We start from the raw sequence: 26,125 nt of genomic DNA on the forward strand, positions 1-26,125 counted from the left end.
ATAGTAGTGCATGGCCGAGGATATGTCCCATTGTACCAGTTATTACAATTTCTTCTGTTCTCTTCGTGTATGGAGCATTGGTAGAATGAGTGTTTGAATGCATCTGTGCATGCAGTCATTATTCTAATATTATCCTCATGATACCTGTTAGACTGATACACAGGAGGTTGTAGTATATCCAAGCTGATTCTTGAAACTTTGTTGATAAGACTTTCTCAAAGTAATTTATGTCTGTCTTCAAGAGGCTGCCATTTCTGTTCCTTCAGCATCTCTGTAAGACTCTTCCATGGATTAAACAAACCTGTGACCATTCATGCTGCCGTGCTCTGTACACATTCAATAGCCCAGGTTAGTCCTAACTGGTAAGGGTCCCACACACTTAAGCAATATTCTAGGATGGATCGCACACGATTTGTAAACAATCTCTTTTGTAGACTGATTGCACTACCCCAGTATTCTAGCAATAAACCAGTCTATAATTTGCTTTACTGATGACTGAACCTATGTGATCATTCAATTTCATATCCATAGAAAGTGTTACAACCAGGTATTTGTGTGAGTTGGTCGATTCCAACAGTGACTCACTGATATTATAGTTATAGGGTACTACTTTTTCATTTTGTGACGTGCACAATTTTAGATTTCTGAGCATTTGGAGCAAGTTGCCAATCTCTGCACCATGTCCAAATCTTATCTAGATCTGACTGAATATTTATGCAGCTTCTCTCCAAATAGTACTTCATTATAAATAACTGCACCATCTACAAAAAACCTGATTTTGCTAGAAATATTGTCTGCAAGGTTGTTAATATACAACACGAATAGCAAGGGTCCCAACCCACTTCCCTCAGTCTCAGCTGAAGTTACTTCTACATCTGATGATGACTCTACGGCCAAGATAACATTCCTGTCTCCTCCCTACTAGAAAGTACTCAATACAGTCACAAATTTCACTTGATACCCATAAGATTATACCATTGACAACAAGAGACTGAAGAGCACTCAGAGAGTCAGTACAGGCAAGGAATTTAGCAGACATGACACATCTCATTTGCTCCATCACAATCAAGAGTAAATATTCCGAATTAAATTTTCACCCTGCAGCAGAGTGTGTGCTGATACGAAACTTCCTGGCAGATTAAAACTGTGTGCTGGACCAAGACTCAAACTCAGGACTGCCTTCTGTGGGAAAGTGCTCTACCAACTGAGCTACCTAAGCATGATTCACAATCTGTCCTTACAGCTTCACTTCTGCCAGTACCTGGTCTCCTACCTTCCAAATTTCACAGAAGCTCTCCTGCGAAACTTGCAGAACTAGCACTCCTGGAAGAAAGGATATTGCGGAGACATGGCTTTGTCACAACGTGGGGGGGAAGTTTCCAGAATGAAATTTTCACTCTGTATCAGAGTGTGCACTGATATGAAACTTCCTGGCAGATTAAAACTGTGTGCCAGACCGAGACTCGAAATCGGGACCTTTGCCTTTCACGGGCAAGTGTTCTACTATCTGAGCTACCCAAGCATGACTCATGACCCACCCTCACAGCTTCACTTCTGCCAGTACCTCGTCCCCTACCTTCCAAACTTCACAGACGTTTTACACTGTGCACCTGTAGTCCAGCTGCAATTGAATGAAAGCCTTATAAAACTGGAGCACAAATGCCCTGTCCTGTCAGGATCCTTTCCCTTCACGTCCTTCAAGTGTGGTAACCATGAAAGCATGAAGGCAAAAATGACACCCAAAAACTAAAGTTTTTAAAAGGGAGGATGGTGTTCGACATATCCAATTCAAGTAAATTAAAAATATGATGAGAACAATTGAAATGAACACACATAACTTCTCTGCAGAAAACATAAAACCAGTCTTTACAGCCCTCTCCTCCAGCATGTAGCAAGTATGCACAAACATACGAGATCCTCTATGCTTGGAATATAGGGAGGTGATGTGTGAGAAAAAATATAAACATGCCATCAAGCACAATATGGCTTTCTTAAACTATAGCATTTGCAAGATTTTAAAATGTTATACAACACCTGGATATGCATGTACATCTGAGACAGCAACAGCCTCCTGAGGTATGCCTTGCTACTCTGTATTCCATCTATTCATCATAGAACATCCAAGACACATATTACTTTAGAGCTCATTAACATGCTAAAAATATAGCAACTTCTAAATTCTGTTACGTGAATATACAACCTCATCAGTCATAATTTTCCATCACTTTGATATACTCAACAGAAAAGTGAATACACTGCTGGGAAAAAAATAGTACACCCTTTTAGAGGTTTCCAGTTCACTCATGACTTATTGTTGCAACAGTGCATATGGATTACATGAAACTGTTGCATTTACAGATCAATAGCACAAATGGTTCTGAGGTATCATGTATAGACCCATGCTAAAACACCCATATTGGTATGTGGTGTAGCCTCCACAGGCAACATTACAGGTGTTGACTCTGACATCTAGTCAGTCATACAGATGGTGAATACTCTCCTGCAATATATTATGCCATATCCACGTGGCCTGTTCACATAATTCTGTATGAGTTGCTGGTTGATGAGTCACAAGTCTCATTTCTTGTTCTACTGTATCCCACATGTGCTAATCTGGAGACAAGCCCAGAGATTACACTGGCCAGGGAAGTTGCAACATGTCTTGCAGAGCATGTTGACTTTCACAGGGAGTATATTGGTGAGCATTACCCTTTTGCAAAAACACATCACATCCCCATTGCAAGAATGGCAAAAGAACAGGTCTAACAACATTCTGCATGTAATGAGCACTGATTAGCTTTCCCTCCAGAAACATAGAAAGCGAACAAGAGTTGTAGCCTGTCCCTTCCCAGGCCATGAGGCTTGGGGTGGGGATAGTGTGTCTGGGATGAATGCACTCTACAGCACAGCGATCACAAGGTCTACGTCGTACACTTGTGTGGAGGTAGAAATTGCCTTCACTGCTGAAGACCATGGCATGTCATTCAATCTGCCAAGTGCTCCTCCAATGGCACCAGTCGGTCCACGCACATTGATGCTGTTGTGTGAGTGACGTGTGTGTCCATAGCCCCACTGCTAGTAACCAGTTCACAACAGTATGTCTGGGCTTGCAAGCTGTCTTATCCGTATTGCCGTAGCTGAACAATCTGCCATTGTTTCCCTTACAACAAAATGATACTGGCAGGTGCCTGTGCCGTGTTGATGTCCAGAATGTTGTCTAAGGGTGTGAGACTGTCATGCGACTTCTGATACCAGCACTGTTGCTCAACTGATGTAGCACATCCAATATGTGTGGCAGTTCTCTGACAGGACCACCCCTCCAATGGGAAGGCCCCAAACTGATCCCTCTCAGGATAACAGAGTCGGCTGTAGGAAGCATGAATGCACCTCTGTGGCACGGTTGCCTGCTTTCTTCACTCACCTGCACCACACTGAGCATTCTGCGAGCATACCATATTAAAGGGTAAACACAGGTGTCCCACATGATGAAAACATTTTCAGTGTATCCACTATCCCCCACGCAGCATACGCTATCATCACATCAAAACTGACATCATCTTTCCAAGTAGAACTTTAATTCATGTTACAAGAATATTTCCAAAGTTATTTACTCACACAATCATACAGAATCAGTCATTCAACAGCTCATAAGGACTTTGGCTCTTTATCAACTGTGTCAGTATACACAGCACCAGAATATTTGAAATTGTCATGATTTTAAATAATGTCATATAAAGCTCTCAATACATGTTTCCATCTTTCTCCTCTTAAATATAATTTTATTTGCTATGTAAAAAAGCATGTGGCAGCAAAAAGTAATAAGAAAAAAGTATGGCTTACCTCACCATCTGTTACACTCAATGGATCACACTCATCAAGACGATCATTCTCTGATGCCAAGACCTGTAGAAATTGAAGAGAATCAATACAAAAATAAAAATGGATTTAATTGACAACATAGTATCAAAGCTGTCTCTTTCCTTTTATGTTGTATATTAAACTAATCTCACTATTATTTGCTTTTAAATGTCTTATTTTTTAATTATTATGCATGGGAAGTCAAAGATAAAATACAAACAGTTACTTTATGATGCATCTCATCCTACTGTAGACACAAAGTTACTGACATAATTATATTGCCACAAGCATGTATTGATGTAGTTGTGCCAAATACATGACAGTAAGTGACATTAGTCCCATAAATCAGCTACACAGTTTAAATAATCTGACATAAGATACTTATTAATGACACCGTGCTCCTGAATTAGGTCATAGGAAACTTTTAATCAGTCATGTTTTCGGCGCAGCCAGACTTTACATAGTTGTAGGCTGCAACCTTTTCCACATACGTTCATTATGTGAAAATGCATTGCCTTACATGTGTAAGGTAAATACAAAGTGAAAAAATTGAAACATGCAATTTTTGGCAGATATCAGAACCTAGAAATATGTATTTGGTGGTTGTTAATGAAAAATCCTTCTCTTCTGACTGTAACAGTCTAGATTCACAATTTAAGGAAGGAAGATTGGGTTTAATGTCCCATCTACATTGCGGTCATTAGAGATGGAGCACAAACTCTGATTTTGTCAAGGACGGGGAAGGAAATCAGCTGTGCACTTTGAAAGGAACCATCCCAGCATTTTGCCTGGAGCAATTCAGAGAAATCATGGAAAACCTAAATCTTAATGGCCAGATGCACATTTGAACTGTCATCCTCCTGAATGTGGGTCCAGTATGCTAACCACTGCACAACCTTGCTTAGTTTCATGGGTGAGCTGTCATGACAGAAAACTTAGTCAAAAGTTTGTGGAAAGTTTAATGCTGATTTCTTAGAAAATTCAAACTGGGAAAATAATGAGCCTGAAACATTATTCTGCTCTTACAATCTGACTGAAGTATGCATTTCCCAAAGTATATGCAGCAAGATCTGATCCAATCCAATAGATGTAATTTTCACAGACAGAGCTCAGCTGAAAAAACTTAAAATTTGCCTCACTGTTGATGTTCTATACAGAGACCATGATTGATACAAAGCAAAAATGTGTGACCCACTGTCCAAGTGACTAAATGGCAGACTACAAACCCTCAACCAGCAATTAAGATTTTTATTCTGTCACTTGCCCACTTTTGTGGTCTTGCGGTAGTGTTCTCGCTGCCAGAGCATGGGGTCCTGGGTTCGATTCCCGATGGGGTCCGGGATTTTTACCTGCCCCGAGATGACTGGGTATTGCTGTGTTGCCCTCATCATCATCATTCATCCCCATTATGGTTGGAGGATGGCAACGGCAAACCACCTCCATTAAGACCTTGCATAGTACGGAGGTGCAGGTCTCCTGCATCATTCCCTATGCTCTGTCAAGAAGCATGGGACTTCTGTCACTTACAACTTCTATCATTACTGGAAAGTTTAGATTAGATTAGACTAATACTCATTCCATAGATTATAAATGCAACACATTTCAATCGTGTGGAAGATGTCCATTTAACAAAAGTATTCTTTACATAACATAATTCAATTTTTTAAATAATGGGTAAATTACTAATTTATATCTAATAATCCATCTACTGAGCAGAAGAGCCTGTCATTCCGAAATATTTTTGTTTTAAATGCAGGTTGGCTATCTGTAAGACTTTTGATGCTATTTGCTCAATGACCAAACATGTACTAAAGCTATTGTGGGTATATCTAGTTCCTTAAATAAATGTCACCAAGATGATTTTGGGTGGACTTCAGCAATTATCCTGATCACATGGTTTTGTGCAATAAACACTTTTACCTTAATGATGAATTACCCCAAAATATGACTTCACATTAAAGCAGTGAATGAAAACAGACATAGTAAGCTAATTTACAGATATGTTTATCACCAAAATTTGCAATAACCTTGATAGCATAAGTAGCCAAACTTGAAAGTTTCAGCCAATCATCAATGTGTTTCTTCCAATTTAATATCTAGTTAAGTTTTCAGTGTTCTGCCTCAGCTACATACTTCTATTCAAAGTTGGTGTTTATTACTGGTGTTATGCCCTTTACTGTACAATAGTGTATATACTTTGTTTTATCAGAACTTAACGAGAATCCAATCTGCAGAGAACCACTTAATAATATTCTGAAAAACATTATTTTTACAATTTCCTCACGTAATTGTTGTATGTTGGGTGCAATTACCATACCTGTATCGTCAGCAAAAAAGAACTATGTAGCTTTGCATATTAGTCAATATAAAGTGGCAAGTCATTAATATGTATTTTTTAGAACAATAATGGATGTAATATTGAACCTTGTGGGATCCCATTCTTGATATCTCCCAAGTCTAAATAATTAGCTGATTTTTGTGCATTATGTGAATTGGTCATTTCAGCCATCTGCACCCATCCAGTTAAATAAGAATTAAATTATATCTGCACTGTCCCACTCATACCTTAATGCATCAGCTGATCTAGCAGAATTCCACCATTTACACAGTCAAAAGCCTTTGAGAGATCACAAAATATCCCCATGAGTGACATTTGGTTATTCACAGCATTTAATGTGTGTTCACTGAGGACATACTCGTATACCCCTTTTCTGTTCGAAATCCTTTCTGAAAACCAAACTGACAGTTTGTTATAAATGTGTGAAACTACTCTTGAATACATTACTTTTTCAAGAATTTAGGATGAAACTTTTAGAAGTGATATTGGGTAGCAGAAGTCGGCATCAGACCTACCCCCATTTTTATTATTAGGTAACATGAAAAATGCCAAGCAGCTAGCTTTAGAATCCATATTAAAGTATAGAGCGACTTTTAAGTGACTGGGTAAGTCATTCAGACGTTGCAGAAGGGCGTGAGAGTACTCTCTTGGTAAGTCAAAACTCGTTATGATAAAATTTTTGAGACTCGAGGCTGAAATACAGAAATTTTAAAAAAATGTATAATCACTGAATTTCTTTAAGGCAGAACACCCGGTCTGTTTAAGCAGACTGATAAGCCAGAATATTATGACCACTGATCTACTATCAATATAAACCTGTTCTAGCAACAATAGTGTAATCTGGGGAGGAAAAACCACTGGTCACACACAAACGGTACAGGTTGTATCAGTGAGCATGCTGTCCATGTGTAGTATGAGGAACAAGTGCCATCTATCTGAGTTTGACCGAGGGCAGATTGTGATGGCTCAGAAGCTCAACGCCACCATTTTCGAAATGCACAACTTGTTGGATGTTCCAACGTGTGGTGAAACCAAGCTGAAACATGTCCAGAAGTAATAGGGTTTTGCAGCCAGCCATCATTTCAGATGTTGGATGTTACAGGCTGGGCATACTGGTAGAACGGGACATGTGGCGAACTGTGACAGAACTACCATCAAACTATCATGCTGGGCAGTTAGAAGTATCTGTGAACACACAGTGCACTGAACACTCCTAAAAATGTGCCTCTGCAGCTGACAACCCATGCATATGCCAATATTAACACCACAACATTGGCAACCATGACTAAAATAGGCACATGACCGTCGGCAATCGATGTAGGCACAGTGGCAGAGCATTGCTTGATCTGATGAACCCTGATATCTTCTTCATCATGCTGATGGGAGGGCACAAATACTTCATATTCCAGCAGAAAAGCTCCTTGACACCTGTACTGTGGAATGGAGACAAGCTGGCGATGGCTTCATTATGCTTTGCGGAACATTCATGTGGGAATCTGTGGGCATCTATGGGTCTAGTGGAGCTCTTGCAAGGCACCAACATGGTCTAGGAATATAGTACACTGGTTGCAGACGTAAACCCCTTCATGACAATTGTGATTCCAACTGGCAGTTGTGTTTCCCAACAAAATTATGTGCCATGTCACAAGGCCAGGAGTGTGATGGAGTTGTACAAGGTACACAGTGATGAGTTCATATTGCTGTGCTGGTCCCCAAACTCGTCAGGTCTGAACCCAACTGAACATATCTAGGATGTGATTGAACATGACATCAAAGGTCATCATCCCCCTGCCCAGAATTTATGTGAATTAGGTAACTTGTGTGTTCAGATGTGATGCCAGCTCCCTCCGGCAACATACCAAGGCCTCAATGCTTCCATGCCATGACACATACCTGCTGTTATCAATGCCAAAGGTGGACATACTGGCTATTAGTTATTTCTGAGTCATCAGTCTTCTGACATGTTTGATGCAACCCACGACAAATTCCTGTCCTGCGCCTCTCAGAGTAGCAACTGCAACCTACAATCTCAATTACTTGCTGGATGTACTCCAGTCTCTGTCTTCTATAGTTTTTGCCATCTACAGTTGTAGTAACATGGAAGTCATTTTTTGATGTCTTAACAGATGTCCTATCATCTTGTCCCCTCTTCTCGTCCATGTTTTCCACATATTCCTTTTCTCTTAAATTCTATGCAGAACCTTCTACTTCCTTACCTTATCAGCCCACCAAATTTTCAACATTCGTCAGTAGTACCACATCTCAAATGCTTCAAATGTCTTCTGTTCTGGTTTTCCCAGAGTCAATGTTTCATTATTATACAATGCTATGCTCCAAACATATGTTCTCAGAAATTTCTTCCACAAATTTGATACTAGTAGATTTCTCTTGGCCAGGAAAGCCCTTTTAGCCAGTGCTAATCTGCTTTTGATGTCCTCCTTGCTCCGTCCATCATTGGTTGTTTTGCTGCCTAGGTAGAATTCCTTACCCTCATCTACTTTGTGACCGTCAAGCCTGAGGTTGAGTTTCTCGCTGTTCTCATTTCTGCTGCTTCTCATTACGTCTTCCTTCAATTTACTCTCAGTTCATATTCGTACTTATTAGACTGTTCATTCCCTTCAGCAGATCATTTAATTCTTCCTCGCTTTCACTTAGGATACCAATGTCATCAGTGAATCATGTCATTGATACCCTTTCACCTTGGGTGTTAATTCCACTCTCGAACCTTTCTTTTATTTCAATCACTGCTTCTTCAATGTACAGATTGAGCAGTAAGGGCGAAAATCTAAATCCCTGTCTTCCACCATCTTTAATTGAAGCACTTCGTTCTTGGCCATCTACTCTTATTATTCTCTCTTGGCTCTTGTGCATACTGTATATCACCCATCTATATAGAATTTCGAACATCTTGCATCATTTTTTCTGGGTCAACAAATCCTATGAACATGTCTTGATTTTTCTTTAGTCTTGCTTTCATTATGAATGGCAACGTCAGAATTGCTTCTTGGTGCCGTTACCTTTCCTAACGCCAAACTGATCATCATCCAAACATCCTCAATTTTCTTTTCCATTCTTCTACATATTACTCGTCAGCAACTTGGATGCATGAGCTGTCAAGCTGATTGTACGATAATTCTTGCAGTCTTCGGAATTGTGTGGGTGATATTTTTCCAACATCAGGTGGTGTGTCGCCAGACATGTACATTCTACACACCAATGTGAATTAGTCCTTTTGTTGCCACTTCACCCAATTATTTTAGAAATCCTGATGGAATGTTAACTATCCCTTCTGCCTTATCTGGTCTCAAGACCTCCAAATCTCTCTCAAATTCTGATTCTAACACTGGATGCCCTCTCTCTTCTAAATTTAGTCCTCTCTCTCTTCTTCTATCACATCAGACAAATCTTTGTCAGTAGTAACTGCCTCACAGAGGTCTTCAATGTACCCTTTCCACCTACTCACTCTCTCCCCTGCATTTACCAGTCGAATTCCCATTCCACTCTTACTGTTACCACCCTTGATTTAATTTCACCGAATGTTAGTTTGACTTTCCTATATTCTAAATGTAAATGTCGTGTGACTAGGGCCTCCCATCGGGTAGACCGTTTGCCGGGTGCACGTCTGTCAATTTGACGCCACTTTGGCGACTTGTGCATCAATTCCTATATGCTGAGCCAGTCCTTCTGATAATCACTTCTTTTTCGATTTCTTTAGATCTCTCATTCGGTCATTTCATGTTAGCTTCCCTGCACTTCCCATTTTTTTCATTTCTCAGCTACTTTTATTTCTGTATTTCTGAATTTCCCTGTTCATTTTTTTACTTCCTTCTTTCAGCGACCATCTGCTGTAGTATTCTGTTACCCATGGTTTCTTTGCAGTTACCTTCTTTGTACCTATGTTTACATTCCAACTCCTGTGACTGCCCTTTTTAGAGATGTACATTCCTCTTCACCTGTACTGCCTACTGTGCTATTACTTATTGCTGTATCTATAGCCTTAGGGAACTTCAAGTGTACCTCGTCTTTCCTTATCACTTCCGTGTCCCACTTCTTTGCTTACTGATTCTTCCTCATTAATTTCTTAAACTTCAGCCTACTCTTCATCACTACTGGATTGTGATCTGTGTCTCTACCTGCTTGTGTGTATGCCTTATAATCCAGTATCTGATTTCAGAATCTCTGTCTGACCACGATGTAAACTGAAATCTTCCCATATCACCCAGCCTTTACCAAGTATATCTCCTCCTCTTGTGATTCTTGAAAAGATTATTCGCTATTACTAGATGAAGTCTATTACAGAACTCAATTAGTCTTTCTCCTCCCTCATTCTTTGCCCAAGCCCATATTCTCCTGTAACTGTTTCTTATACTTCTTCCCTAGAACTGCATTCCAGTCCCCCATGACTATTAGATTTTGATCTCCCTTTATGTACCGTATTACCCTTTCAATAACCTCATACACTTTTTGTATCTCTTCACCTTCAGCTTACGACATCAACATGTATAACTGAACTATCATTGTCGGTGTAGGTTTCCTGTTGTTTCTGGTAAGACCAACCATATCACAGTAAGAAACTCTCTGCACTACCTTCCTATTCAGAATGAGTCCTCCGCCCATTATACCATTTTTTGTTGCTGTTAATATTAGCCTTTATTCATCTGACTAGAGAACTTTGTATTCTTTTCATTTCACTTCACTGACCCCTACTATGTCTAGATTGAGTCTTTGCATTTCCCTTTCTGAGATTTTATAGTTTAAAAGGCTTCTAACATTCCACACCTCGACTCATAGAACTTTATCCTTTTGTTGGTTATGCAATCTCTTCCTCATTGTCACCTCCACATTGGCAGTCCCCTCCTGGAGATCCAACTGGGGGACCATTCTGCAATCTTTTGCCAGTGGACAGATCAACATGACACTTTTTTCAATTACAGGCTTCATATCCTGGGGGTACACGTCATATGTATTTAATGCCATAGTTTCCATAGCCTTCTGCATCCTCATGCTGTTACTCATGGCTCATTCCTCTGTCTTTGAGGACAGTTGCCCACCCCAACGACAAGAGAGTGTCTTGAACCTCTGTCTGCTCCTCCACCCTCTTTGACAAGGCCATTGACAGAATGAAGCTATTAATAATGTTCTGGGTATCAGTGTATGATCACATTTAATAACTTCTCCACTCTGGAAAATACGACACAACCATATATAACTGATTCATTGGAAATACAAGAGAAAGCAATGTATTCATCTGCAATGCACTAATGATAGTTATTGTGGGGCAGATTCTTTGATAACCCAAGCATACTTCAAGATGTTAACATCTGTACTAAATGTGAATTTAAGGCATCCACCACAAAAAAGTGACACACAAAGTAATTACTATCAAGAAGGATGACTAAAAATATGATTGTTCCAAGCTCTGTATTAATTCCAACCCTGACAGTTTGCAAATAAGTTAACCAAAGTGCAATAATACAAGAATGCTGGAAAATTGCTAACAGCTAATCTATGCTTAACTCACTGTGAGGCATCATTTACGTTCCATAATTGGCTAATGACATATTTTTACTCCACATGCAATGCATCTATAAAGTGAATGCTTACAAAGTCCTCAGTTTCTTCTGCTTCCAAATTTAGTTCCAGATACTCCCCGACAGAATCAGTGGACGCTGACCTTACCAATGGATCTTCAAGATACTGAAAAAAGAAAACAAAATCGAAATGAAAACTGTTTATACACTTACATGTACATATAACGTGGTGTTCAACAAGTACTTACACACACACACACACACACACACACACACACACACACACACACACACACACACATATATATATAATATCTTTTCAGAGATTCTCATCTACAATTCACAAGGAAACTTAATTAAGTCAGTTTGTTCCCCAACTATTTACTATCATATATCTACATGACGTGAACCACATATTACACATGAGTCTTTGCTGAGAACCAGTTGTTTTACTTACATAACTTACTTCATGGCATTTTCATGTACTTCGCTTTATATTCTGGTGCATATCCTGCCTTCAGTAACAGTGTTATCGATGTTCCATCTGGTCATTTTTCTGTAAAGACTTCATTCAAGCGTTACTTCTAGAGGTCCTCTACTAGGTGCATTTCCTTGGGCATTCTCGTTCTTAGGAGTTTTGGTTTGACTTTGTTCAGACATGCATATCAGTTGCCCAGCCCACTTAAGTGTCTTATACTTAATTACTGTAGAACAATATGTTTTCATGGCATTTCTCGCAATTTGTGGTAATTGGTTCTTCTTTCACATTGATCAATATTTATCTTACAAAGGTCATCATCAAGATTCTATGTTGGCGAGGTAACAGTCCTCATCACCTGTCTTGGCCATACAGAAACTTTCAGCTGCATGTATCACCACTCAAATCATAACTGTATCATTATCTAGATTTTAAGGTTTTTAGAGATAGTGTGCAAAATTTCTACCTTTTTATAACAAATTATACTAGTGGTTGATCAAAAATGTTCTCTTTTATATTCATGTCGAAGCTGGGGTTTTCAGGCGTGCTACTTTTACATCTAATACGTAATTTCTCCCCCTTAATACCTTGACTGCTACACGCAAGACTTAACAGCTACCCCTTGGATGCTTTAATATCACTTGTCTAGCTGTAGGATGAGTGCTGAATCCTGCCAATGAATTCACAATTAGTTACTTGCTGTCTGTGAATGTCATAATTATTAACAGTAGCTGTTTTATCACTACGACAAATGTGGCATAGCAACACACAGTTTTGCATGAACAGTAGTTCAGCCTCTGCAGATGCCCAGGTGGCTGGTTGTTGCACAAAGCAATGCACCATCTGGCATAATGAAGCATGCACAAATATAGCATGAAGCTGAACCACACATCAGACTGTGATTCCACTTTTTTTCATTTAGTTGTGAATTCACCATACAAAATTAAAGTAAACAGCTTTGAAAATATGAGTGGAGTCGGTTGGAAGTGTCCAGGAAGTATGAATCTTAAATTTGGGAATGATCAAGAATGCCTGAGAGTGTGAAATAATGTCATGCAATAACGGAGGATGTAATGTATCAGTAAATCAATGAAAAGGTGTGTAAACACCTGGTAATTACATTGGAGAAGGAATGCCATGATACTGGTCCAAAAAACAAAGAATGGTATAATTATTAGAAGTTCATCTGGAAACATTTTGCCATTTTGACATAAATTCCATTTGCAAGATATGATTTACCTATTAGCAAGATTTCTTAAATTCACTGACAGAAAAAGAACAATGCCAAGAAGGAGATGTGTGATATAAACGAAAGTTGGTAGGGATGTTTCTATATCTGAAAGATGATGTCTATTCCAATTTCGCTACAGTCACAGATGAGTGGTGCAAGTGGCACCACTATAGGGATACAAATCACGTTTGCTTTAAATACACATTGTAATGGTCATGAGCGTCAGTTACCTTTCAGACTCGATGCGTTGAGTTGATGGCAGTAAAAGATACCTTTAAGGCAACAGGGACGGCATTATCAACATGACACAGAGTTTGAATTAGGTTATGTAATAGGGCTATGAGAAGCTGTATGTTCCTTCTGCAATACTGTAGAAAGACTTGGCATTGTAAATGATTGCTGGCAGTGGTGGTCAGAGGAACGTACAGTTGAAAGAAGACCAGTCTCTGGATGGTCACATGGCATTACTGAGAGATGAGGCCACCGTATTTGGCATATGGATCTGGCATATTATACTGCTTCTGCAGCAGCAATTTTAACAGCAGTTAGCACCATAGTGATACAATGAACTGCTACAAATCGGTTACTTCAAGAACAGCTCTGAGCCAGAAACAATGTAGCATGCAGTCCACTGACCCTGAACTACCACCATTTGTGACTTCAGTGGTGTGAATCGAGAGCTCATTTGAGGACAGGGTGGAGTTCTGTTGTGTTTTCTGATGAAACATAGTTCTGCCTCAGTGCCAGTGATGGCCGTGTGTTGGTTAGGAGGACAGTTGAGGGACTGAAACCATGATGTCTGTATGCTAGACACACTGCACCTACACCTGGGGTTATAGTCTGAAATGTAATTTCGTTTGACAGCAGAAGCACTCTCGTCGTCGTCCCATGCAGCCTGATTGCAAATCTGTATGTCAGTCTGGTGATTTCATCTGTTGTGCTCCCATTCGTCAAAAGCATTCCAGTGGGTGTTTACCAACACAATAACACTGTCCCAAATATCGCTATTGTAGCCCAACAAGTTCTACAAAATGTCAACATGTGGCTTTGGCCTTCTCAATCATCAGATCTGTTTCCAATCAAGCACATATGGAATGTTATAGACAACACCAGCATCATACACAAACAGCATTATCCATCCCTCTACTGACTGACCAAGTGCAACAGGCATGGAACACCACCCCACAAACTGCCATCCAGTACATGTACAATACAGTGGTTCCACGTTTTCATCCTTTTATTGAACCTGTGGTAGTTACACTGGTTAATAATGTATCAAGCATTTCACATTTACAATGGCTCATCTCACACTTACATTAAGATGTTATCTTCTAATGTTAATGAGTTAAATATGTTACCTAGACTAATGTATTCCCAAAATGTCATTAATCTACATTAGTTATTTTTTGATGTTGCAATTTTTTTCCCATCAGCATATATGAGAATAAATACAGCTGTTAGTGGCCATCAACAGAAGCAGTCAGAGCAGCACAAGCTCCCATGTTCTGGAGCAGCATTTCTCAATAATCGTGTCATGAATACATGTCAGTTATGTCACGAGATTTTCACTATCTTACAATCTTCCACAGATATATTCAAAATATAGAAAATAGACCGCCATACCATTTCTTGAAGCAGACCAATTTACAAGAAATCGCCCATCATTACATATGTACCATATTATACACACTGAACTCTAAAACGGACTAGTCCACATTACATGAATAATCTATGCCAAAAGCCCAATTTCTTGTGGCAGGTGGCATCCTTTGGTCCTTTGTCAGTGTGGCCGCCTTACCTTAGACTCTTTGTTGGTTTCACCAGTAAAAAATGTTGGTGGATATTCAAAGGAGATATCTGGGAATTCTGGATTATTCCTCTTTCAGTAGATCTACTCTGCCAAAATCGCCAGGGCAAGTACCTCACCAGATTTACGTTTTACATATGTTTAGTTTTATGTTCCTGCTTAAGAGTCGTAAGTTTATTTTATATTGTTCTGTTCTTATTCAAGAGTCTTAAGCAAGGAATTCGTAAAACTTGTATCTCATAGTCGTTCCATAAAAAAAAAAGTATGTATTGTGTGTGCATTTGCTTTTTCCACCTGTGAAACATAATCACGTATAGGGTTGTCACGAAAGTTTGAAATGTACTTTGGTGTGCCTCCAAGAAAATAAAATAAAAAAAAAGACTGGTTCTGGCCCAAGAAGGTGTATTGTGCAGGCTGCATGAGGGGAGTCATAATTGACTCACCCGTGTGTAGTGTTGTGTACGGCAAGGCTCCGATAGTTTTGTGAAAATGTTGCTGAAGTGCATTCTGATGAGTAAATAAGATCACAGACACTTGAAGCAACAGCGTTATGATATCCTATTTCAATGGCAGTTCATTAACTTTTATATACCAGTGAAGTGAAACTTCATTTACTACATGTTTCACGACAACAAAAGGAACCTGTGACCACTCGAGGCAGTGGCACAAGTTCCTCCAAAATCGTAACACAACACACACACATATGTAATACTAACTAATGTAAATCCACCCGATGATGGAGGTTTAAACCTTCGAAACGCGTCGTGGAAAAAGTGAAAATAAAACGGTGACTGGTAACAGTAAACTTGTTGTTTCATCTAATGTCAGTAACAGTCACGGTAAAGCCTAACCTAAAAATGTTCGCATTTAAAGTTACTGAGTTGTATTACACAGAAGTTGCTTATAGTCTAAGGAGGAGGAGGAGGAGATTAGTGTTTAATGTCCCGTCGACAACGAAGTCATTAGAGACGGAGCGCAAGCTCGGGGGAGGGAAGGATGGGGAAGGAAATCGGCCATGCCCTTTCAAAGGAACCATCCCGGCATTTGCCTGAAGCGATTTAGGGAAATCACGGAAAACCTAAATCAGGATGGCCGGAGACGGGATTGAACCGTCGTCCTCCCGAATGCGAGTCCAGTGTGCTAACCACTGCGCCACCTCGCTCGGTGCTTATAGTCTAAGAAACTATATATATGGATTAATAGTGAGCGTAACACCATATTGAACACTGAATCATATTAAAACAGTTTAAGTACTGATTATATCAGAATTCAGTGACAATGTTTTATGCGACTATAGACTGATAGTCTGAAATCATAGGTGAGATCAGAGTTGAACTTTAAGTAGAAATTTTTTCACTATGGACTAGAAATTTAGACTAGTCCATGGCTGTACAGCTGGTTCATTGTGCCCAACAGGCACAATATTTGAGTGATAAGACATGTCAGCATCGTCACATGAATGACACACTGACCTCCTGGAAGCGTACAGCTGACATATCCACCCTTCCCCATGAGCCATGCTCTGCACTGTTCATGCCAGTGTACATGGATTGGTGCAGCTGCACAACCAATTGTGTTGCTGTTTGTTACTGGTGGCACCCAGCATGATACCCTGGTTGCTGTAGCATGGGTGTAGTTACTCAACCCACCCTAGCAGCCAGAATGTAGCAGCATTACACCCATGGACTTTCGGGCAAATACATCAGAAGAAACTGATAATATTAGGAAAAGGACAGATGCTACTCAGTACATAGTGGAAATGCTGAGTGGCAGATAGGTACAACAAAAGGACTGTCATAGTTTTCGGCCACACACACACACATATACACATACACACACACACCCGACCACAGTCTCTGGCTCCCAAGGGCAGTCTGGTCATGTGTGTAAGTGGTGTGTGTGTGTGTGTGTGTGTGTGTGTGTGTGTGTGTGTGTGTGTGTGTTGTCTGATTCTGATGAAGGCCTGTTTGGACAAAAGCTTTGTTTGACAGTCTTTTTGTGGAGCCTATCTGCACTATTTGGTGAGTAGCAATTATGCTTTTTATAACATTGTCATTCTTCCATCCTGCAGTTTCCATTGTCAGAAGAACTGTAGAATCCTATAAAACAGAAATATATAGTTGGCAGTTGGGGACTTGGAAGTAGGTTTCTGATTCTGCTATTCTGAGAATAGACGAAATATATTGTTAAAAACACTTATTTTATGTAGCAGAAAATCAAACCATAAAATGAACTTTCAGCCTTTAAGCTATTTAAAATTATGGTGCAGTCTAGGGACATGTGCAATGTTGCCAGATTTTTTACAGCTTTTCTTAGTTAAGTAACATTGTGTGCCAACCTGTGTCAGGGAGTGGAATGTGTGAAGGCTACAGAGGTGAGTGAAATCACTCGCACAGTATTACAACCATGAAAGACAGTGTTTTGAATGTATCATGCTGCTGCATACATGGCAGTAGATTTTGCAGTGGGTCAACAGAAATGTTACTTGTCAATGAACACAAAAGTAAACAACCTGATCTGCTCACACCCCCTTTGAGATCTTACTGCACATGCCACTGTCTCTGCTATGCTGACATGCTCCACACCTGATTCTACATGTTGTAAAAATCGCGAGGTCATGAAATCTCCTAATCACTTCCAAAGGTCTTGTAATAGTGCCTGATTCACTTTTAGTTATGTTGGCTTATTTTACTTATTTGGTTGTGTTGTAAAAGTGATATTTTTCTAATAAATGTAACTTAATTTTAGCTTGTGTTGCATATTGTGGCTACAGAAATCTTAGGAATGAGGTGTTACAAAGCTTATGCACAAGTCAGAATGCCCATATCAGTAGTTAAGTTATGAAGTAAATTGTCCCCAAAGTTTAGAACTGCAGTAGAAGCAACCAGGGCAGCAGTAGCAAAGGCTACAAGATCAGCAGCTGAAACAACAGGCACAGCAAGACCAACAGATACTACTCCTTCAGAGAGAGCAACAACCACTGCCAAAATGCAGCCCAAACATCAAAACAATTCTCAATGTTGGACAGAAACCACATGGACCATAGTATGTACAAATCCCCCATATAATTACCTTGCAATGAGAAAAAGTGACAGGCCATTGCTGCAAGTATTTCCTGGAATGGAGTTGTCCTAACAAACGTTTTCCTGCGAACAGGAACTTGCAGCCCCTACTTCAAAGAGCTACTGGCCACAATAGCTCAGGAGTCGACTCTAAGTGAAAGTGGTTGCGAATGATACTTGATCTCTTAGCAACAAATAATCCTGACTACATAAGGAGAACAATTACAGGTACAGGAATTAGTGACCACATGGTTTTGTACCTAGACTGAATACCATAACCACCAAACCCACATTCACTCCTTCCAATCTGACTACAAAAGGCAGAACGCATGTGGTTTAAATTCGAAGAAATAGAATCGACAGCAACTGATAGATATATATCAAATGAATTAAAAAGAAATGGTACTGATCCGACATGACACACAAAACAGATCAGAACACTATTGCAGAAGGAACAAAAAAACATGTAAAATTTAAAACAACACAAAACCCTCAAGATCGACAATTTTACAGAGGCTCAAAATTTAGTGAGAACTGCAACAGAAGATGCCTTTAACAGTTTCCACAACAAAACCCTGTCTCAAATCCGGCAGAAAACCCAAAGAGATTCTGGTCATATGTAAAGTACACCAGTAGCAAGACAATCAGTCTCTTGACAGTGCGATTACGAATGTGATGTTATTGATGCTAGTGCCACTACAGCTGAGTTACTGAACGTGGTTTTCTGAAATTCCTTCCCAAAAGACAATGAAGTAAACACTCCAGAATTCGAATCAAGAATGACTCTCAACAGAACTCACATAGAAGTAGTTATCCTTGGTGTAGAGAAGCAGCTTTAAACACTTAAAGAAAGGAAAGACTTCCAATCCAGATTGTGTACCAATTAGATTGCTTTCACAGTATACTGATAGCTTCATACATAGCAGTCATACACAAATGCCCGCTCATAGGAACAACCATACCCAGAGACTGGAAAGGAGCACAAATCGCACCAGTACCCAAAAATAAAAGTAATCCACTGAATTACAGACCCATACCACCAGAGAGGCAATTCAGATGTTGTGGCTGATAATGGATGCAAGACTAAAAAAAAATTCAAGACATGCTCATAGGATTTGTCAACCTGATTCAACAATGTAAAATGTTGCAAGATATTCGAAATCTTTCAGATTAAAAAGGGTGTAAGACAGGGAGGTAGCCTTTCGCCCCTGCTGTTCAATCAATATATCGAAAAAGCAATGATGGAAATAAAAGGAAGGTTCAGGAGTGAAAGGATATCAATGATACAAATTGCTGTACTCAGTGAAAGCAAGGAAGAGTTACATGATCTGCTGAATGGAATGAACAGTCTAATGAGAACAGAATATGGATTGAGAGTAAATTGAAGAAAGACGAAAGCAATGAGAAGTGTGAGAAGTGAGAAACTTAACATCAGGCTTGATGGTCAAAAAGTAGATGAAATTAAGGAATTCTACTACTGAGGCATCAATATAACGAACGACAAATGGCGCAAGGAGGACATCAAAAGCAGACTAGCACTAGCAAAAAGGACATTCCTGGCCAACAAAAGTCTACTAGTATGAAATATGGGCCTTAATTTGTGGAAGAAATTTCTGAGTATGTATGTTTGGAGCATAGCATTGTATGGTAGTGAAACATGGACTGTGAGAAAACTGGAACAAAAGAGAATTGAAGAATCTGAAATGTGGTGCTGCAGACGAATGCTGAAAATTTGGTGGAGTGATAGGGTAAGGAATGAGGATATTCTGTGCAGAATCGTAAAGGAAAAACACTGACGAGGAGAGGGGACAGTACGATAGGACATCTGTTGAGACATCAGGGAATGACTTCCATGGTACTGGAGAGAGCTGCAGAGGGCAAAAATTGTAGAGGGAGACAGAGATTGAAACCCATCTAGCAAATAATTGAGGATGTAGGTCTCAAATGCTACTCTGAGATGAATGGGTTGGCACAGGAAGGAATTCATGGCAGGCCACATCATACCAATAAGAAGACTAATGACTCCAAAACAATCACTAACGTCAATTTGCAGTAGTGTTTTGGAACATATACTGTACTTGAATATTATAAATCAGAAAACATAATTTTTGTGAAATACAACTAGCTATTTATTCTCCCAGAGTGATAAGTGCTGTTGACAAGGAGTTGTCAATTTGATAACGCATTTTTAGATTTGTGGAAGGCTTTTGACAACTTTTTGTAGACTTGGGACATTAATGGCAACGTGATACCATTCCAGCTCGATACCGGAGCTGCAGTTTCCTTGATCAATCACGACACGTACAAACAGCTGGGCACACCTCCATTGCGTGCCACAAATGTTAAGCTCAGTAGTTATTCAGGACAAGCAATCCCTGTGTTAGGACAGTGCAGCCTTCTTGCAACATACAAGGACAAACAAAACTTGTGTCATTTTATGTACTTCGTTCTTCTTCTGCAGTGAACTTGTTTGGTTTAGATTTATTTCAGTTGTTTAACTTGTCTATAGTAAATCAGGTCCTCTCAGTGAACCAGACTGTGCCTTCAGCCAGTGTTTCTCGTCTATGTGAAGAATTTGCAGACATTTTTGCACCGGGCCTTGGTTGCGCTAAGAACTATAAAGCACATTTGGAACTGAAAGTAAACACGCAACCGAAATTTTTCAGAGCGCGCAATGTTCCCCACGAATTACGTGATGAGGTCGCAAAAACATTACATGATTTAGAATCACAAGGTGTAATTGAACGTGTGCAGGCTTCTCTCTGGGCATCACCCTTAGTAATTTTGCAAAAACCTTCTGGAAAATTGAGACTTTGTGTGGACTTCAAGGCAACAGTGAATCCACAACTAGTGATTGCGACTTTTCTTTTACCCCGCCCGGAAGATCTTTTTGACAAACTGTGCCGGGGTAAATATTTTTCGAATTGGACCTAGCAGATGCGTACTTGCAAATACCGGTGGATGAAGAATCCCAGCGTGTTTTGGTGGTTAACACGCATCTTGGTTTGTATCGATTCAAACGACTGCCATTCGGGTGTGCATCCGCCACTGCATTGTTTCAGAAATATCTGCAGACAGTTTGTGCGTCGGTCCCTACTGCAGCAAACTATCTGGACGATATTGTGATCTCCGGAAAGACAGAAGAACAACATTTAGCCAATCTCAGAACATTATTTCAGGTCTTGCGACAAAATGTGTTTTTTGCTCATGACTAACCCTATCTGGGCCATGTACTCAATGCCCAAGGCATACATCCCAGTCCGGAGCACCTCCGTGCCATACAAGACTTGCTTTTGCCGCAGAATTTGAAGCAGCTACAGAGTGTGCTGGGAAAAGCAATTACTACCATAATTATGTGCGCCACGCCTCTTCCTTTTCAGCTCCGCTTCATCACTTACGCCGTAAAGGTGTTCCATTCGTCTGGACGACGGAATGTGAACGCGCCTTTCGCCAGTTGAAATCGGCGTTGCTTTCCAATACTTGCCTTACGCCATTCGATCCCCAGAAACCCCTTTTGTTGATGATGGATGCATCGGATTTTGGGATCGGTGCTGTGCTTGCGCACGAAGATGGATCGCACGATCGCCCTATTGCCTTTGCGTCCAAATTGCTCTTGTCTGCACAAAGACATTATTCACAGATCGAGAAAGAAGCTTTGGCTCTCGTATTTGGTGTTACGAAGTTTCATGATTTCTTGTATGGTCGTCACTTTACCATTATCACAGACCACAAACCTTTGACATCGCTTTTTCATCCAACCAAGCCTGTAACTCCACATACAGCGCACAAATTCATTCGCTGGTCTATTTTCCTCTCGTAGTACCGCTACGATATCTTGTATCGGTCCACTGCTAAGCACGGAAACGCCGATGCGTTGTCCCGTTTGCTTGTTGCTGAGGATAGAGCATTCGATTCCTCCGAACTTGCTTGCATGTTCATTGATTCGGAAACCGATGATGTGGTCGAATCGTTTCCGATTGATTTTCGTCGTGTAGCTACAGCCACGGCTGCTGACAGTCCTTGCTACCGTTCTGCGTTTTGTTGCTACGCAATGGCCCTTGTCAAAGTCACAGATCGAGGATCCGTTGGTTCGCCGATATTTTGCTCACAAGGAGAGACTTTTTGTACGACGTGGTGTTTTGCTGTTGCGTTCTGATAATGATCAGTCCAGGGTCGTGGTCCCACGTTCGTTACAGTCCTCTGTCTTACGACTTCTCCACCAAGGACATTGGGGTATAGTGAGAACGAAACAACTTGCTCGTCAGCACTGTACTTGGTTCGGAATCGATGCTGCTATTATGCATATGTGCTCTTCTTGCATGGTGTGTGCCGAACAGCAATCCGCACCACCGCGGAAATTCTTTGCATGGCTGAAAGCCACTACCCCTTGGCAACGCTTACACATCGATTTTGCTGGGCCATTCTGGAATGCTCGATGGTTGGTTCTGGTAGATTCATTCAGTAATTTTCCTTTTGTTGTCCGGATGTCTTCCACGACGTCCTCTGCCACCATCCAAGCGTTATCCGCTATCTTTTGCATTGAAGGTCTTCCACAGACCATTGTTTCCGACAATGGCCCACAATTCATGTCCGCAGAACTTCAGTCATTCTGCAAGGCCAATGGTATTCAACATCTGACGTCCGCGCCGTTTTCGCCACAGTGAAACTGTGCCGCTGAACGATTGGACAGGACTTTCAAGTCCCAGATGTTGAAGTTGAAAGAGTCGCATTCTCGGGAGGATGCGTTGTTGCTCTTTTTGTCTTCGTATCGCTCTCAGCCCCGAGATTGTCGCTCGCCGGCTGAGTTGCTGCACGGTCGTCCTCATCGCACCTTGATGTCTTTGCTACATCCGCCGCATCAGGTAACTGTGCAGCGGCAGACACTTGCTTTTGCTCCAGGCAACGTTGTATACTATCGCAACTATCGAGGTTCACGGCGTTGGTTCGCAGGGCGCATTCTTCGCTACCTCGGCCGCACTATGTATCTGGTTTTGGGGGCCTCTGGTGAGGTGCGTCGGCATCTCAATCAGCTGCGCCTATGTCGTCGCACGGGTTCTGCGGCTCCCCGGCTTGCTTTCAGCGATGGTGCCGTCCGGTCAGCACCCTGGGGACCCATCTACTGGCTCGCCTCATCCCCAGGTGTTACCGACGATGCCTTCCATTTTGACCCATGGCGACGCGCCGCCGCCGCCTGTTCTCTCACCGGCGACACCCGAAGTGGACGTGTCACTGCACCCGCCGGGCGCCTCCCTGGGTCACGTGCCGCCAGTCGCTTCCCGTGACCAGTTGTCCTCCAACATGGAAGTCTTGCCCGCTCCGGACCATATGTCATCTTCGCCCGTCGGGTGCCCCGACTGGATGGAGGTCGACCCTTCGGCCCCTTCTGTCTCTCTAAGGGCGCATACACCGCATGTTGGCGTGCACCCTGGACTAGGTTTTCAGGCGTTTCCTAGCTCCCCTCGGACCGAATGGCAGGGTGCGGGTGGCAGGGCCTCGCCTGTTGTTAGGCTCCCCACCTCGTCGCATACGCCGACATCGGGTCCTCTCCACGGCGGGCGGAAGCCTTATGCCACAACCGTCCGCCGATTTGCGGGGGAGGAATGTGGTGTCACTGCCAGACACCACACTTGCTAGGTGGTAGCCTTTAAATCGGCCGCGGTCCGTTAGTATACGTCGGACCCGCGTGTCGCCACTGTCAGTGATTGCAGACCAAGCGCCGCCACACGGCAGGTCTAGAGAGACTTCCTAGCACTCGCCCCAGTTGTACAGCCGACTTTGCTAGCGATGGTTCACTGACAAATTACGCTCTCATTTGCCGAGACGATAGTATAGCCTTCAGCTACGTCATTTGCTACGACCTAGCAAGGCGCCATTATCAATTGCTATTTATCTTGTGATGCATGTGCCGTCAGACTGATGTTCACCAATTATGGATTAAAGTTAAGTATTCCAACAGATACGTACTATTTTTGGTAGTCTCATATCCCTGACCTGTTCCAGACCTCACGCCATCCTGCGTGAGCTTAAACGCGTGCCTTTCGGTTACCTCCTAGTGGCTTGGCTGTCTTGCCAAGACACAACAACAGTAATGCTAACAACAACTCCCCAATAACACAGGCTAACCCACGTCACCAATAGTTTCCCCTCTGCCCAAACAATTCCGCCATCATTCCCACAGTATGTGTGCATACACTGAGTGTACATGTCCATCGCCAAGCTCCCTTAATGACTTGCTGCAGTTGAGCTACCTTGTATTTGCAGCAGACTATGCAAATAGATACTGTTGACACTATCAAAAACAGTGTCGGGCAAGAGTGTTTGCAGATACACCTGCAGATCACCAGAAAGACAGTTCATTCCAAATCCACATTGGGTTCACAGAAACCTTTCTATCAGCAAAATTCTACACTCCATTAGGCCCTCCTCCACTACTACATATTCCACACCTCTAGTGGCAAGAACTAAACTGCCAAACAGCCTGAGGTAGCATTACAGCACATTTCATCACATCACTGGGCTTTGCTGATGGTTATAGCTCACTAACAAGATGGCTCACACTGAATCTGTGATGATATCAAGATTACTATAGGTGAAGAAGCCACAGCTGACATATAACCATTTCCGAAACTGCATTATCAATTTTCACTTCTAGCAAGAGGTGACAGCTATTCCAACAGAGATTTGTCAAAAGTGTATAAGCCTCTAGATCAGCACTCATTGGAGATCAGTCATCAACAGACCACCCGATCCGTGTTCAAAAGAGTTATTCACAAATAGGGAAGGAAATGGGGTACTTCAGTAAATGTCCAGAGATTTAATGAGTTCCTGCTGGGAACTACTTTTAAACTCATCACCAACCACAAACCACCTCTGCCAATTGTTTGCCTGAATGACTTAACACTCAACAAACAGTACAGCATCTGAAGCAATGTGCTCTATTACTAAGCATTTACCACTATGAGGGTTTTTTTCTTCATTGTGAGTGCCACTATGTCGATGCAAATGCACTCTCATGGCCTCCAGGAGGTCGATAGGAGGGATTCAGCAGACTGGTGCAAGTATGCTGTCAATCTTAAGATCAGCCTTCAGTAGCTCTCGAACTCCCACTGACAGTGGCGCAGGTGGCAGATCCTCTGGTGCACTCTCAATGGCTGGCCTCCCAGATTTCAATTCATTTGACTACAAGAAAGAAACCACATCTCCATCTGCCACCAACTATGGATAAAACAAGTACTCCTATTCTTGCCATCAGTAAATGATGGTGACGGTATGGTTATGGATCAGGTTCTCTGACTGGATGTCCTACCTTTATTACAAAAAGGTCAATGTAGTACAACCAGAATGAAGCAGCTAGCATGTGATTATAAGTATTGACTCGGCATCAAATACAATCAACACCAACCAGTATAGTGCAGTGTGCACAAAATCGCAACTAGCACCCTTGCAATGAGTTACAGCACATGGGTAGGTGCATATGGACTTCACAGGACATTCCAGAGACGTATGTGGATGGTTGTAATAGTCTCAATGTCCTACTCTCATTATGTCATCCACACATCATCCAAATCAGCACAGACTTTCTGTCTGAGCCCTAAGAAACTTACTGTTATTCAAAGCTTACCAAAGATAATTGTTTGGGATAAATATTTTCATATTTCATCATCTGGGTTCCAGAAAATCAATAGAATTAATGGCATCCAACACATACCAATGGCAGCACTCCATCCTACTTCCGCTGGGCATGTATAATTTCTGGTCCATACAAGAACTACATAATGCAAGAAGAAAACCCAGCAGGCACGTCACTATTTTTCGATCAC

General features: G+C 41.4%; 1 protein-coding gene across 4 annotated transcripts in view; it reads right to left on the reverse strand.

Moving 5' to 3' along the window:
- LOC126212868 (zinc finger protein 664-like) overlaps positions 1-26,125 on the reverse strand; it is a 250,682-nt gene that overhangs the window by 144,103 nt on the left and 80,454 nt on the right. For all 4 annotated transcript variants that reach the window (XM_049940360.1, XM_049940361.1, XM_049940358.1 and 1 more), the window contains exons 5-6: positions 11,801-11,893; positions 3,841-3,903 (exon numbers count right to left, since the gene is read on the reverse strand). In XM_049940360.1, the coding sequence (XP_049796317.1) occupies positions 3,841-3,903; positions 11,801-11,893 (156 nt within the window). The remainder of the gene's footprint in view (positions 1-3,840; positions 3,904-11,800; positions 11,894-26,125) is intronic.

This window comes from Schistocerca nitens, chromosome 11 (assembly GCF_023898315.1).
Source record: "Schistocerca nitens isolate TAMUIC-IGC-003100 chromosome 11, iqSchNite1.1, whole genome shotgun sequence".
NCBI lineage: Eukaryota > Metazoa > Arthropoda > Insecta > Orthoptera > Acrididae > Schistocerca > Schistocerca nitens.